Source organism: Panthera onca, chromosome C1, assembly GCF_046562875.1.
Source record: "Panthera onca isolate mPanOnc1 chromosome C1, mPanOnc1 haplotype 2, whole genome shotgun sequence".
Classification (NCBI taxonomy): Eukaryota; Metazoa; Chordata; class Mammalia; order Carnivora; family Felidae; genus Panthera; species Panthera onca.
This window is the reverse complement of record NC_138346.1, coordinates 191441896-191456970: the sequence shown is the minus strand read 5'-3', so window position 1 is coordinate 191456970 and position 15075 is coordinate 191441896. Positions and strand designations below refer to the sequence as shown.

At 42.1% G+C, this 15075-nt stretch overlaps 1 protein-coding gene across 1 annotated transcript; it reads left to right on the top strand.

The window, feature by feature from the left end:
- Nucleotides 1-9049: 9049 nt before the first annotated feature.
- NDUFS5 (NADH:ubiquinone oxidoreductase subunit S5) lies at nt 9050-14745 on the top strand. The gene is made up of 3 exons (XM_060625194.3): nt 9050-9179; nt 10683-10900; nt 14522-14745. The coding sequence occupies exons 2-3, from the start codon at nt 10685-10687 to the stop codon at nt 14624-14626; spliced, it is 321 nt and encodes a 106-aa protein (XP_060481177.1). The 5' UTR covers nt 9050-9179; nt 10683-10684; the 3' UTR covers nt 14627-14745.
- The last annotated feature ends 330 nt before the right edge of the window (nt 14746-15075 follow it).

Sequence of the window (15075 nt, the reverse complement as noted above, 5' to 3'; positions counted from 1 at the left end):
TGCGGGCCCTTGCAACTGTAGCACTGATACACATTTGAAAAGCTCACAAACAAGGCAAACTTGGTGCATCATGGATTGGTGGACCAGTGCCTTAATTTGTTATCTCTAGGGGAGTTACACCTCAGGTTGTGGCATGATTTTTTAAAAAAAAAGTCTCTGCTTACAAATGATTGCTAAAGTGAATATCTTAACAGAAAAAGCTAATGAAGTTTTCAAAGCAAGGATTCTCAAAGATGGGGACAGGGAACATGCTATTGGGGGTGGATGCTTAGGATGACTTTTATTTTTAGCATAGTTAATTTTGAAATTGAGATACAAATGTGGGTGTAGGAATTTGATGTTTATCAGAAGATAGCATAGGTTTAAAAATTGTTAAGTGTTGTTCTTAAGGAACAGTGACTTGATTGCTGCCCTAGTGATTATTTCCTTGAAAATGGCTTCAGAGAATGCCATAGTCTACAGGTACAGTTAAACTGGACCTTGAATAATGTTGACACCTTCAGGAAGAAAGCACGTTTACTTAGGGAAAAATCTCCAGCTACTCACCCCAAATGATACTTGCAAATAATTAGCACTTCATTGTAGGGAGGATTGGAAAATTACCTAAATTTGTCTAAAATTTAAGTAACTGAAGTCTTAATGGTCTCTTGTTTTTACTGATTGTTGCTCATAGTGTCTTGTCTCTACATGTGCCAGGTTCTCTATGAGCTGAATACTATATTTGAACAATTAATTATAGGAATAAACAGGATAAGGATGAGGCATCTACCTCTAGAAGGATTTCTGGTTGCCTTTACCTGGGAATATTACCAAACCTTAATTCATACTGAAAGCTGGAGGTTCCCTAGATCATCCAGATGGCACACAACCAGGTCTCAAGTCAGTGTGAAGACTGATTTACTTTTGTTTCACCTGTATCTTAAAAGTGTAATACTTTGAAATCCCAGTCTGTGATGGGGGTTCCCACCTTTAGCTGGTCTTAGGTTTTGATTTTTGTCCCCTTCAGTCCATGAGGCTTCTGAAAGTACAGTGCAGGTATCCAGGGGCATCTTCCAGATTAACAGATGCCTTAATAGAAAGCACAGCTTTGAGTTGTAAGCTTTCTGGGTTTTCAGATTTTGGCTCAGTAATTCTTTATTACCTAGTTAGCCTTTTTTATGCTTCTAAGAAAATAATTTTTATATTTCAATTGCTTTTTAGTTGGTCTTAGCAATAGGCTGATTCAAACTTCCTGATGCTCAATTTCTGGAAGTGCAAGTTCCTGTGTTTTTCGTCTCATCAGAGCTTTGGTGAAGGTGCTTAATGTAGCTTGGTACCCAACATGCCTTCATGTTAATGGAAGATAAGTAGGGAAAGACATGTTTATACTGGCTTTGAGTGTTTTTCCAATCCTTCGGCAAGCATTACTGTTGTCTTCTAAGTTCTTTATTTGTGAAGGGCAGATATTTGAGTTTTTAAAGACCAACAGGTTTTGTAAGTAGCCCTAGTCGGTCTTGTATCCACAATACCTGGTATGGAATTAATATACATAAATGACTTAGGCATTCGGATCTTGACCTCCGAGAGTCAGAGTCTAGCAAGGAATGTAAGGCAAGGTAAAAGTTGCTAAGTGTTGTGTGAATGGTACAGATAATGGACTAAGGAAAGGAAGAGATGGTTCTAAGTAATAGGGATCAGAGAAGTTTTCATTTGGGAAGGTAGAGCTGGAGCAAGTTTTCAAAAGATGAATAAAGCTCAGGCAAAAATAGGAATTGGGGGCTTGAAATGAGCAAAGGCTGGGTGGTGGGAACTCATGGTGGTATGCAGTGAGGACATTCTTGTTTAGTCGAAGTAGAAAACTTGTAGATCCCAGGAAGAGAGCTTGAAGCTAGGTAGTAGGGGCTAGATAATGAAGGGTTTTGACTAGTAGGCATTTAGCTGTTAATCTGTGGGAATCTGGAGAGTTTGGGGGAAACTAATTCAGGAGTAAATATAAGACAGAAGGGCAAATACCAAACTAGAGAACAGGTTGACCAGTTAAAGAGCCTTTTTTTGGTCTAGAGATAACAAAGGCCTATACATTGATTGGGAAGGATGATTAAACATGGCTCTGGTTTTGCCTGGCTAAGAAGAGCATGGTCCTGGGGTGCCTGGGTGGCTTGGTTGGTTAAGCATTTGATTTCGGCTCAGGTCGTGATCAATCTCATGATTCATGAGTTTGAGCCCCACATTGAGGTCTGCACTGACAGTGCAGAGCCTGCTTGGGATTCTCTCTCTGCCCCTCTCATGCTTGCATGCCTGTTCTCTCTCTCTCTCTCTCTCTCTCTCTCTCTCTCTCTCTCTGTCAAAATGAATATATAAACTTAAAAAGAGCATGATCCTTATGAAGGATCTGTCTAGTCTCATTTTCCCTCTTCACAGAGACAGACTTTGAAAAGATCCTTTTTCTTTTGGTTTGGCTTGTCTTTGCCCCTCGCTTAGCTAATCCAGCCCAGTTCCATAACTGCTGCTGTGGGGTTTTTTTGTTTGCATAGATTCTCTTAAATCTATCTCGTAAAAGCACTTTACATGGATTATTGAGAAATTTTCCTGAAAATGTCCCCTGCACCAACTCAGTCTGTCATTTTTAATGGTGCTCCCGTTCCATTGCCTGGAATTAAAGCCCTTCTTACTTGACAATTACCCACTCAAGTGGCAGTTGTCTTTCTGCCCCCTTCTTCAAGGCAGAGTTACCTGTTCATTTGATAAATGTTAATTGAGCACCTACTATTTGGCAAGTACTGTTCTGGGCACCAGGAATATACCACTGAGCTGGACAGACAAGGTTCCTGCTCTTGTGCTTATATTCTTATGAGGTAAAACAGGCAAACTAGTAAAACAAATTAATCCAAGATTTAAAAGTGTTTAGGGGTGCCTGGGTGGCTCAGTTGGTTAAGTGGCCAACTCTTGATTTCAGCTCATGTCATGATCTCAGTTTGTGGGTTTGAGCCCCGCATTGGGCTCTGTGCTCACAGCACATAGCCTGCTTCAGATTCTCTGTCTTCCTGTCTCTACCCCTTCCCACCCCTCTCTCTCAAAAATAAATAAATGTTTAAAAAAAAATAATAAAATAATAAAGTGTTCAAAGAAATAAAACGGTAATGTGAGTAACTAGGTGCCTAAGTTGGATTGTAAGGAAGTTATAAGGAGGTGTACTCTTACATAGTACTTCATTTCAGCACTTCATTTTATGCCTTTATAAAGCTGTATAATGCATTTATGTGTCTACATGACTCTTTCACTATATTGAGCAGTTATCAGCACCTTGAGCTCCTCTCTCTGTTCGTGGCTTTTTTCTTTAAGATTTATTTTTTATTTTTAAGTTATCTCCACACCCAGTGTGGGTGTTGGATTCACAACCCTGAGAGTAAGAGCCAGCCAGGTGCTTTATTCTTGGCTCTTAAATGATGAGTGACTAAATTATGTGGCTGCTCCTTCCCTTTTCCAGTCAATCAGCACACTACCTGAAACTCTTCTTTGACTCTCAGATCAAGTAATTTTAAGCCTTTGGTAGGTTCTGTCTCTGCAGCCAGGATTACGAGAGATGTAGTCCTTACCCTAGAAAAGCTCACAGTCTATGGGAAGAAATGTGATAAAACTTGCTTTCATAAGTGTCTGTGCATCTGGACAGAGAGATCAGGGTGTTTCCTGGGGAAGACTACTCAGCTGCCCTGGCAGGTTCCCTCCAGGTAGTTTACCCTGATCTGTACTCAGGAAGGCTGACTCACTAATAAATCTGTATTGGTCTATAAAACCAGACTCCAGTGTGTTCATTTATTTTAAGTCTGCTCTGTGTCCTATGTGGGGGTTGAAGTTATGACCCTCAGAACAAGAGTCTCCTGTTCTACCAAATGAGCCAGCAATGCACCCCTCCAGTGTGTTAACTTACGATGATAAATACGTCAGGTACAGTAGACTACTGCCATTGGCCTTAACAGTGTGGTTTCTTCATGCAATCATACCACTTGGGAAACCTAAAGTAAAGGGGCAGCTTTACGTGTCCGAATGAGGGGAGTTAATTCTAGTGATGGAATGTTTGCCAGTATTAAGTTACACCTATCACCATGAACCTGGCACAGCCTTCCCACTTAAAAGTTATGCTTCATTAGTTCCTGGTCCTGTTGCATCTTCAATTTGGTATCTTCTCCACCCTCAGTCCACACATTCATTTTTAGTTCTAAATGATCCCTCTGGTTTCCAGTATATTCCAAGCCATCCTACGCTTTATTTTTTGTAGTAATCGCTACACCCAAGGTTGGACTTGAACTCACAATGCCCAGATCGAGTCACATGCTCCACCCACTAAGCCAGCAAGCCTCTGTGTATTGGCGCTTTTGTATCTATCACATAGCTGGGGGCTTCAGGGTGAGGGTGGGGGAAAGTTTCCCGACCGTCTTCCCCAAATGTAGCAGTGATATCAGATACGGGCCTGTAGTTCCCAATATTCGGAGAGTAGTGATAAAGCTTTTCTCGGATTATGACTAAGGGGTGATACCGGGGGCTTAGATTAGGTCATCAGGCCATTCTCATGCGATGAAATTGGGAGCAAGGCTCTACTAGGTCAGAACAAATAGCCGTGATCGCCCCGGCGAACGCCTAGTCGTATTTCACTGGGTCTCTGCGCCTCGGCTTCCGGAACACCAAATGGAAGAACTGGACTGCTGAGGCTTCTGCACATAAAGTTCTTTGACGTCGTCCTAAAATGACACTTTCCCGAAACAGAATCCGCAGAGCAAGTTAAAGGGAAGGAAAACCAAGCACCTAACAGAAGCGACCACGGACCCCTACAGAGAAAACTACGTCACTTACAACCTAAAGCGAAAGAATCCTGGAGGGCGCGCGTACTCACCATAGCAACGGCGCAGGCTCAGTTCTGGCGTGGGGTTTCTGGGAGTTGTAGTTTTCCAATGTATGCCGTGTATACAGGAAGACCTGTCACAGGCACCCTTGCGCGCGCGGTGCTGTTACAGAGGTATATGCGTGGTCCAGTGCAGGGGGCCGGCGTATAAACAGTCAACAGTTATCTGCAATGGAAGTCTACAGGGCTAGCGGGACTTCAAGAAAGTCCTAGTAAATGCCTGAGGAATTCGGGAAGCTTTCACCAGAAAACGCTGGAGGGGCTCCTGGGTGGCCGGCTTCAGTTCAAGTCATGATCTCATGGTTCCTAAGTTCGAGACCCACACATCGGGCTCTGTGCTGACATTTCAGAGCCTGGAGTCTGCTTCAGATTCTGTGTCTCCCTCTCTCTCTCTCTCTCTCTCTCTCTCTCTCTCTCTCTCTCTCTGCCCCTCTCTCGCCCGCACTCTCCCACTCTCTCTCTCTCTCTTAAAAAAAAAGAAAAAAAAAACACTTAAAAAAAGAAAGAAAATGTTCGCTAAATGGTCTGGGCAGATTAGGCATTCACCTGGGAGGCAGTGGGTAGGTGGCAGCGAGCTGGTGGAATTGTTCCAGGCAGAAGAAACTGCTCCTACGAGGTTTGGAAGAAAGAGCAATTCTAGATGGCTGAGAATACGAGGAGGTTGAAAAGCAATTGTACCTGAGGATTTAGAAATGGGAAGAAATCATCGAGGGATCTTGAATGCCAAACCCAGTAATTTGAACATTTTCTTGAATACAATTACACCTCACACACAACCCAAGCAGTATGAATGTCCCCGTACTTCGCGTTCTCCCTTGTTTTGTCCATCTTTATCACTTGCTACATCATTCTGTGTCTTAGTCCCAAGAACTCAATAAGGCCCACAGTATATGATATGAGCTCAGGAAGTATCTTTGAATGATCAATTCTGAGTTTTAGAAAAGCAACTGGCAGCAATAAGGAGAGTGGGTAAGAAGGGAGAAAGGCTGGATGTAAAAAACCATCAGAGTTCCAAGTAAATTTTTTTCCCCACCTTCAAATTTCCCTCTATCCATGGGTTGAAATCTGGCACATCAAGCCATTTCCAATGTGGGTCTCGTTTGGCCCCAGCACTTAAAAAAATTAGTTGCCCTGCAGTTTAAAAGTAGTAGGTTTCAGTGTGCCTGGGTGGCTCAGTCGGTTAAGCGTCTAACTCTTGATTTCCACTTAGGTCGTGAATTCACAATTTGTGGGATTGAGCCCGGAGACAGGCTTTGCACTGACAGTGGGGAGCCTGCTTGCAATTCTCGCTCCCTCTCTCTTTGCCCCTCCCCTGCTAGCACATGAGCACTTTCTGTCTCTCTCAGAATAAATAAACATTTAAAAATAAATAAAAGTGGTAGGTTTCCAGGGCACCTGGGTGGCTCAGTTAGTTAAACGTCCAACACTTGATTTCGGCTCAGGTCATGATTTCACAGTTCATGAGTTTGGGCCCGGCAGTGGGCTCCACGCTGACAGTACAGAGCCTGCTTTGGATTCTCTCTCTCCCTCTCTGTCTTCCCATCCCCACTCTCTTTCTCTCTCTCTCTCTCTCAAAATATATAAATAAACTTAACAAGAAAGTGGTAGGTTTCACATTTAAACAATAAAAGATTTCTGGCTTCTCTTGAAAAAGTTGAAGATTTGACAATCTGGAGCCCTGATATTTTCAACAGCTATAGGATGGAGCAGAGTAGCTGCAGCTGCCTTCAGACAGGACAGACCCTCTTCAGTTCGTCACATTCCACACCACTCCTTCCATCAGTCAAACTGAAGCCAAATACCAGTTGCCATTTACTATGGTGCTTCTGTTTTTATTTCCTTATAGTGCACTTTTGTTTGGCCTTGGAGGTATTTGAGTGACCCATCTTTGTACTAATCCTGCCTGGTATCTGAGGAGTGATACAATGAAATTAGTATTTTAGAAACATTCAGTGCAAAACAGATCGAAGTGAGGAGCTGCAAGGCAGAGAGGAAGAAATGAATTGGCAACCTGTTGAAGTATTTGAATTCACGGCCAGTAATTAATGAAAGATTGGATGAAAGTTGAGGAAAAGGCAAAATACAACTTCAGAGTTTCCTGTCTGAATGACCAGGAAGATGCCACCAATATAAACAAGAAAATGGAAGAAGTGGAAAGTGGGGTGGCTATCAGTAGCATCTTGCTATCTCCACTATTTTCTGGGAAAGGGCCACGAATGATTAATTCCATAATCTTCCATTATTCTGCTGGACATGCGTTAGGTGCTCAGGAGATTCCAGTTGAACTGAAACTCTGATCTCAGTTGGGGTGGGGGGGGGGATATATATATCTGATGGGCTAGGGGGAGCAGAGGGAGAATTGGAATGCTTGAAAGAAACCAATTAAGTTGTGAGACTTTAGGAATTTTTCTCTAGAGTGGGTACTCCTGGGACTTGGAGGCAGTTCACCTGTTTTGGGGAAAAACTTATGCCAAAATCCTGAAGCAGAGCAAGAATTTGGTATGTAGAAATGGAGACAGGGTGGGAATAGTGTCACTCCAGGGGAAAGGGGGGAAAAATCAGAGACTGGGTGGCAGGACTTTTCCAAGAATACAATGGAACAGCAAGCTCTTGGGTGGGGGATTAGGCAGAGGATTTTGGACAACGAGGCTGGGAAGGGTGGAAGGCTTGACTTCTTTAAATGTTTTTGAAAGCACATCACTTAAAATGAGAATAAATATTCAGCCCAAACCTCAAACACTTATTTTTTAAGTTACTTATATGTACAACTGCAGTAATGTTATGTACTTTATAAAGATTAACATCAAAAAATAGAAATTAAAGGGGCATCTGGCTGTCTTAGTTGATGGAGCATTGGGACTCTTGATCTCAGAGTCATGACTCCCACTTCAGGCATGGAGTTTATGTAATAAGTATATTAAAAAATAGAAATTAAAATGATTATATTAAAAAAGTGAGTATTTTCTTCCCTCCCACCTGGTGTATCATATCACACACACCACTTCCAAGGCCCTGCTGTAATCAGAGAGCCACTGGATGTTCTGAAACACAGGAGGGGCACGGTCTCTTTCACTTTCTTGGCTCTGCAAACTTTTATTTATTTTTAATTTTTAAAAAAATTTTTTTAACGTTTATTCATTTTTGAGACACAGAAGGAGACAGAGCATGAGCGGGGAAGGGGCAGAGAAAGGGAGACACAGAATCTGAAGCAGGCTCCAGGCTCTGAGCTATCAGCACAGAGCCCAACGCCGAGCTGGAACTCACGAACTGCGAGATCATGACCTGAGCTGAAGTCAGACGCTCAACCGACTGAGCCACCCAGGCACCCCGAATCTGCAGACTTTAGAAATTGAGATATTAAGGAACTGTGATTTTAAATAAAAACTAAAAACAAAATAACAAAGAACTGTGATTACCTTGGAGAGCTTTCCATGTGCCTGGAACCGCCTCATTGTTTTACACTTAACTCATTTAATCCCCAAAGGAACCCTAGGCTGTAGGTACTTTTATCTTTTAAGATGATATTTTTATTTATTTATTTTTTAAGGGCTGACCTTTAATGTTTGTTTGTTTGTTTGTTTGTTTATTTATTTATTTGAAACAGAGAGAGACAAAGTGTGAGTGGGGAGCGGCAGAAAGAGAGAGAGAGAGAATCCGAAGCAGGCTTCAGGCTCTGAGCTGTCAGGACAGACGCAGGACTGGAACTCGTTAACTGTAAGATCATGACCTGAGACGCAGTCTTTTGCTTTACCGACTGAGGACCAGGCTCCCCAAGGTATTTTTATCTTAAGATAAGAAAACTGAGGCACTGCAAGGTTAAGGCACTTTCTTAGAGTCGCACCGAAATGGTGAAGCTAGAATTTGAATCCACCCAGCGTTAATCCACAGCTCAAGGCCTTAACTACTACCGGCGGGGATGGGGGTAGGGAAGGCACTGCTTTTTCTCTACTGTGGCCTTGGTCAAGTCCCTCACCAATCCGAGCTGTCGTGAGGGCGTTAGTCACAGGGCTGAGCAGGCAGCAGGAACACACTAACCGCCAGGCAGTGTCTAAAGCGGTCATCTAGAGAGGGTCACTTTATGCCTGGTCCGTATCATCAGAGGCTGAGGCCCACGACCGCGCAGGCGCAGACCCAGGAGCTTGGTTTCTATGGTTTCCGGGAGCAACTGCAGAGAGAAGGTCGGGCCTCGCAGTCGCGCTGCAAGAGTCGCACTGCGGGCGTCCTTTGCGGCAGGCCTCTGCGTCGCTCTCAGCTCATCCGGTAGCGGCGGTCAGCGAGGAGACAAGGGCATCGCGGCGGGACGGTAGGTGCTGCGTTTGTCTGCGGGTAGTTTAGGCAAAGAGATTTATTCCGAGATTTCTTAAACGAATTTCCTTGCTTTCCTGGGTGTGTGTTGTCCCAGGCCCGAACTCTGAACGTGTTTTCTGCGTTCCCAGGCCCCTACGCCCACAGGCAGGGTCACCGAAGTCTGTAGACCGCGTTTCTCTCGGATTTCTGCCGGACTAATGCTTTGGCCTTCTGTTTCTTAACCCTAAGTCCACCCACCTTACCCTGGTTTTCAAGGCCCTGAGTGATAACGGCCGCGCCACCCTCCAGCGCCTTTTCGTTCTTCGTCCCGACATGCTCTCTGAGCTCCGCGCTTCAGCCACTCCTGGGTGCTCGGTGTCCCCCAGGGCATACCCAACACCTCCGGCTGTAACTCGTGCTGTGCCTTACTGGAATACTCTGTCCACTGACCTTCACTTGGCAAAACTCAACCCATCTTAAAGGCATTTTCCAGTCTCCTAGGCAGAGTTGGTGCTTCCTCCTTCCAGCTCTTACCCTCTTGTTCTTTGGGTTCCCAGTTCCTTTCGTGTCTCCAATCTAGTGCTTACGTTGCAGCTGCTGCTTTACCCCCATTCCAGTATCTGGAACGGTACTGGATAGAATGAAAGAATGGATAGGAAACATAAAATTGAAATTCACCTGTAAATCTTTATTGGCATTTTTTGTGCTTCCTTCCAATCTTTTGCAGTTTTTCTTTGACACCGTAGACCCTTTATCATTTAACATTAAAATATATGTTCTGTGTATATTATCCGTTTTTCCTGTTGTCTGTCATATTCTAATAAGCGGGTACTTACTAGATTTAATTATCCATTTCCCTGTTGCACACTTAAGTTGTTTGAATTTCATTTTTTTTCAACAGTTACTGAGCCCCTGCTTGATCCCTGCCCTCACAGCGCTCATTTTGCAATATGGGAGACATTCAAGTTAATAATCCATTACAGGGGCATGAAAAGTAAAGTACTCTTATGGAAAGTTGAGATGCTGTGTGAACACAGATGAGGGACATCAGATTCAGGATGATGTCACAGAATTGTCATCTCAGTTGCTACAGATAGAAAAATGTAAAAAAAAAAAAAAAAAAAAAAAAGACGTTTTTGTGCTTGGGCTTTTTTGTTCTTTTTCAGCTAATTTCCAATTTCTTCAGACCTGTCTTAAAGAATTGGGATTCTTGAGTCAAAACATAAACACTCTTTTTGATTAAAATGACCTTATCAATACAGAGTTGATTTTTATGCATTGCTTTTTAGTTCTAGTGGTTTTTTTTCCCCCGAGTTTTATGAAAACAAAGGTATTGCTGATCTACTATAAACTGGAAGAACCTGTCAAATGAAAAAAAATAATGAGACTATGTTGGGAGAATAGTGTAACATAGCTTTCTAAAGGGATATTTGTCATAATTAACTCTCTCATTTTTCCTAGAAATTTCTCATTTGGTTGCACTTTTATGGCATTCTTTCTTTTTTATCTTCCATTTCAGCCATGCCTTTCTTTGATGTGCAGAAAAGGCTGGGCCTTAACTTAGATCAGTGGATGACAATCCAAAGTGCTGAGCAGCCTCACAAGATTCCAGGTCGATGCCATGCTTTTGAAAAAGAATGGATAGAATGTGCGCATGGAATTGGTGGTATCCGTGCAGAGAAAGAGTGCAAGATAGAATATGATGATTTCGTAGAATGTCTGCTTCGGCAGAAAACGGTGAGGAGTGGTGGAAACGGGATGTGAATTATTTCTTTGTTTCTTGGGGCTACCTTTAAGTGTGTTTAATTGGTCGTTGTGAATTGGCAAAACTTTTGTGGTGAAAACACTTTCTCTGTGTAGGTACCATGTCAAGGAAGTTAATTGCCTTCCGATCTGAGGGGGGGTGTCTCTTGTTCCTCAGGGTTCTTCCTCGTCTTCTGACATGTTTTCCTTAGCATTGTACCCTCCTGTAGCCACCAGGGTAGAAATCGCACGTGTGTACGTATTCCCATTTTTGCAGTAGGTTATAAAGCAGAAGTTATCAACCAGCCTTGGTTGTTTGTCCGTGAACATCTCTGGATGAAAATGTTTCAAATGCATTGAACCCTCATTGGAGAAGAAGGTAAAACCCTACAGGTCTGTTACACTGAATGTGATATAAGAATCTCTGGATTAATTTCTACTCTGGGCAAGATGGAGGTGTTAATGAGATTGCTTTAGGTGAGTCTGACCAAAGAGGCAGGGGGAAAGGATGTTGACAGCATGATGTCTGCCTCCTCAAGAATTGCATGAGTTCCATCACATACAGGCCTTTATTCTCCCTTAGAGAAGAAATCTTTGGGTGTGGCCTGTTATTTTGCCTATTTCTGTGCTCCAGATAAAACAAATAGAAACGTTTTTATGACTCCCAACTCCTTGGAGTTCAGGAAGGCGGTTTAGATTTTTAGTTAAAGTCTGTATCAAAAAAATTTTAATTTCCTATCTTCTAACATTTGCTATTCCAAACTTGGAAGGAATTAGAGGGTATCAGGTATTAATTTTGTATTGCTCACTGTGGGGATATCGATGATTAAATGAGTGATATTGTAATATTACTGAGGGACAGTGAATGGGTCGTGGTTAGCCACCTACCAGCTGTTTAGTTCACAATATGTCTTAACTTCTCTTCTTGTGGGCCCCAGTTATTCATTGCTCAGATTAAGACTACTCTACATGTAAAGTTTACACCAAAAGAAGGCAGTGTGGTGAGGTGGAAGAACATTGGATTGAGAGTTAGGAGAACTGGGTTGTTTTTGTTTTTGTTTTTTTAATTTCTTTTTTCTTTTTTTAATGTTTATTTATCTATTTTGAGAGAGCTAGAGAGAGGGAGAGCGAGAATCCCAACCAGCAAGGAGATAACAGCATGGAGCTTGCTGTGGGGCTCGATCTCACAAACTGTGAGATCATGACCTGAGCCAAAATCAGTTCAGATGCTTAACCAGCTGAGCCACCCAGGAGCCCTGAGAGCTGGGTTTTGATACTGGTTCTGCCATCACTAGTTTTGTGACTTTGGGCAAGTCACTTCCCTTTTTGGTCTTGGTTTCCTTATCTGGAGATATTAAAGAGTTGCTCTCAGGTCACTTACTCATCCTATGAATTTGTAAATAGATCCATTACTATTTTAGATGTCACCCTAAACGACTAAATACTTAGCCCTAAGTGAAGATGCTAGTGAATCAGGGAATTAGAATCAAGCACTGTTCTAAGTTCTTAGTGTGTAATAGTGGATTTATTTCACACAATAATTCTGTGAGATACATTACTATAATTTTTCCACTATACAATTAAAAACTTGGGGCAAGACCAAAAAATCAAGGTCATTGCCTAAGGTCATATAGCTGGTAAGTGGTGGAACTGGGATTTGAACCTGGCAATGCTGGCTCCAGAGCCTGTGCTTGCATCCACAACACTAAGTTGTTATGCTCAGAGAAAGGTTGGACATTAGTTGTTGTGATAGCTCAATCATGACTAGTCTTCTGTTGAGAGGTTTTTTAATACAGAAATGTTAAGAATACAGTCTTTTGGGGCGCCTGGGTGGCTCAGTCAGTTAAGCGTCTTGACTTCAGCTCAGGTCATGATCTCACGGTTCGTGGGTTCGAGCACCGCGTCGGGCTCTGTGCTGACAGCTTAGAGCCTGGAGCCTGTTTCAGATTCTGTGTCTCCCTCTCCCTCTGCCCCTCCCCTATTTACGCTCTGTCTCTGTCTCAAGAATAAATAAACATTAAAAAAAAAAAAATACAGTCTTTTTGTTAACTATACCGGAATTAAAAAACAAATGCAATCTTTTTAAAATGCTAATTTTTTTGTTTTTAAATTTATTTCTGTTTCTTTATTTGTTATTATTATTACTTTTTCATTTACATCCAAGTTAGTTAGCATACAGTGCAATAATGATTTCACAAGTAGAATCCAGTGATTCATCCCCTACATGTAACACCCAATGCTCATCCCAACAAGTATCCTCCTTAATGCCCCTTCCCCATTTAGCCCATCCCCCCACCCACAGCCCTTCCAGCAACTCTGTTTGTTCTCTGTATTTAAGAGTCTCATGTTTTGTCCCCCCAAAATGCTAATGTTTATGTCAGTATTTAGGACACCTAGAGTTATTTCTGCTGAAGTTAAACCCTGACTGATTCTTTAAGATTAATGGAGTCTTTAACTGAATATACTAATTTTTCATACCTTTGTGAAAACTTACCAAAAAATCATTTATTGAAGCACTATTGTAGGTGCTAGGAATATACGATAAGCAAAACAGCAAAAAGTTCCTGCTCTAAAGGAGCTTATATGGGGTGTCAGAAAATTAACAAACAAGTTAAAAAAAACAACAATAGTGTCAGGTGTTGATCAGTACAGTGGGGAAGATAAAGGTAGAAAGAAAGAAAACACTGTGGGACCTAAGTGGATGCTCTTTTGAAGAGGGTGGTCACAGAAGACCTCAATGATACGAGACCTTTGAGACTTCAAGAAAGTGAGCCATGTGGATGTGAGGGAAGAATATTCCGATTAGAGGAAAGAGCAAGTGCAAAGGTCCCTGAGCTGGAGCAGCGAGAGTGAGGGAAAGCATTAAGACATAAGGTCAGAGGTAGGCCTAGTAAGGCATTATAAGGAAAGATTCAGCTGTTTTCTCAGTAAGATGAGAAGCCATTGGGTTTTGAGCAGGGGAGTAATGCAGTCAGGATCAGTGAGTGTATTTTCTGTGTCAAAGAATCCATGTGAATTACAGCTTTTATACGGTCTTGTATAGCATGGCTTTCTTTGGTTAGGAAGCAACCAGTGTCCTACCTGAGAGGAAGAGGCAGAACTCAGGGCTTGGTAGTGACTATTAGCGGAGAACGTATCAGATCTTTATTTCGGTGTGGTAACGAGAAACCTCGTATCGGCTATTTCTGCTTCATTCACACCCAGTGAACAGTCACCAGCAGCAGTACCAATTTCACATAGGTCAGGAGTGTATCAGCTGTGAGCTGATCTCATCTTTCAATATTTTAAGGATTTAAGTATGCACAAATATGCCTCTTAGATTTGTGATCTGCGTTTTATTATTGTTTTTGTAAATACCTGTATTCCTGTATCCAACAGGAACATTTTAATTATTTTTAAAGGAGATATTATTATTCACACCAGAAATTTGGTTAACGCTTGGGAAGTGATTTCAAGTTATTTCTTTAAAGAAGGGTTTCATCTCCAAGGCTCTCTAAGATGAAAAGCTTCCATGTTTTAAAAATGAAACCAATTTTCAGTCTCAGTCTCTTTCTCTAGCCCTCAACTTTATGGTGTGCATTTCCCCCTAGTTTAAATACTTCTTTCCTTTGACAGATGAAACGTCTGAGTGACATCAGGAGGCAGCGGGATAAACTGATAAAGGAAGGGAAGTACACACCCCCGCCTCACCACTTGGGCAAGGAGGACCCTAGGCCCTGAGCAGAGCTGCTGCTGATGGCTGCAGGCTGATTTTCATGTTTTCTCTTCTCCGCCGGAAAGTCCATTTGCTGAAAACTTCTTTGTGAAAGTGTCTAAAAATAAAGGATTGCTCTATCCTATTTATTCTATTTTCTCTTGGATCATACTTGTCTATAATGAAATTGCAACCTATTTTTTAAGTTAGGAAAAATGCCTCTAGCTATGCCTTAAAAATTAGCATCTAGGTAGTAATAAGCAGCATTTAATGATGCTTTTACTATGTATAAGCTACTTTAAATATGTTAACTGGTTTAAGAAGTTGCAGTATTCTTTACTGCTTTCATTCTGGTTTATTTTCCACACAACACAGACTGGAGCTGGGAGGGGGAGTCAGTAGAGAGAGTGGTTGTGTTTACTCTCAGGCCTGTGAAATCTAAAGGCTAAGAAAATGAGAACTTCAGATAATTTTG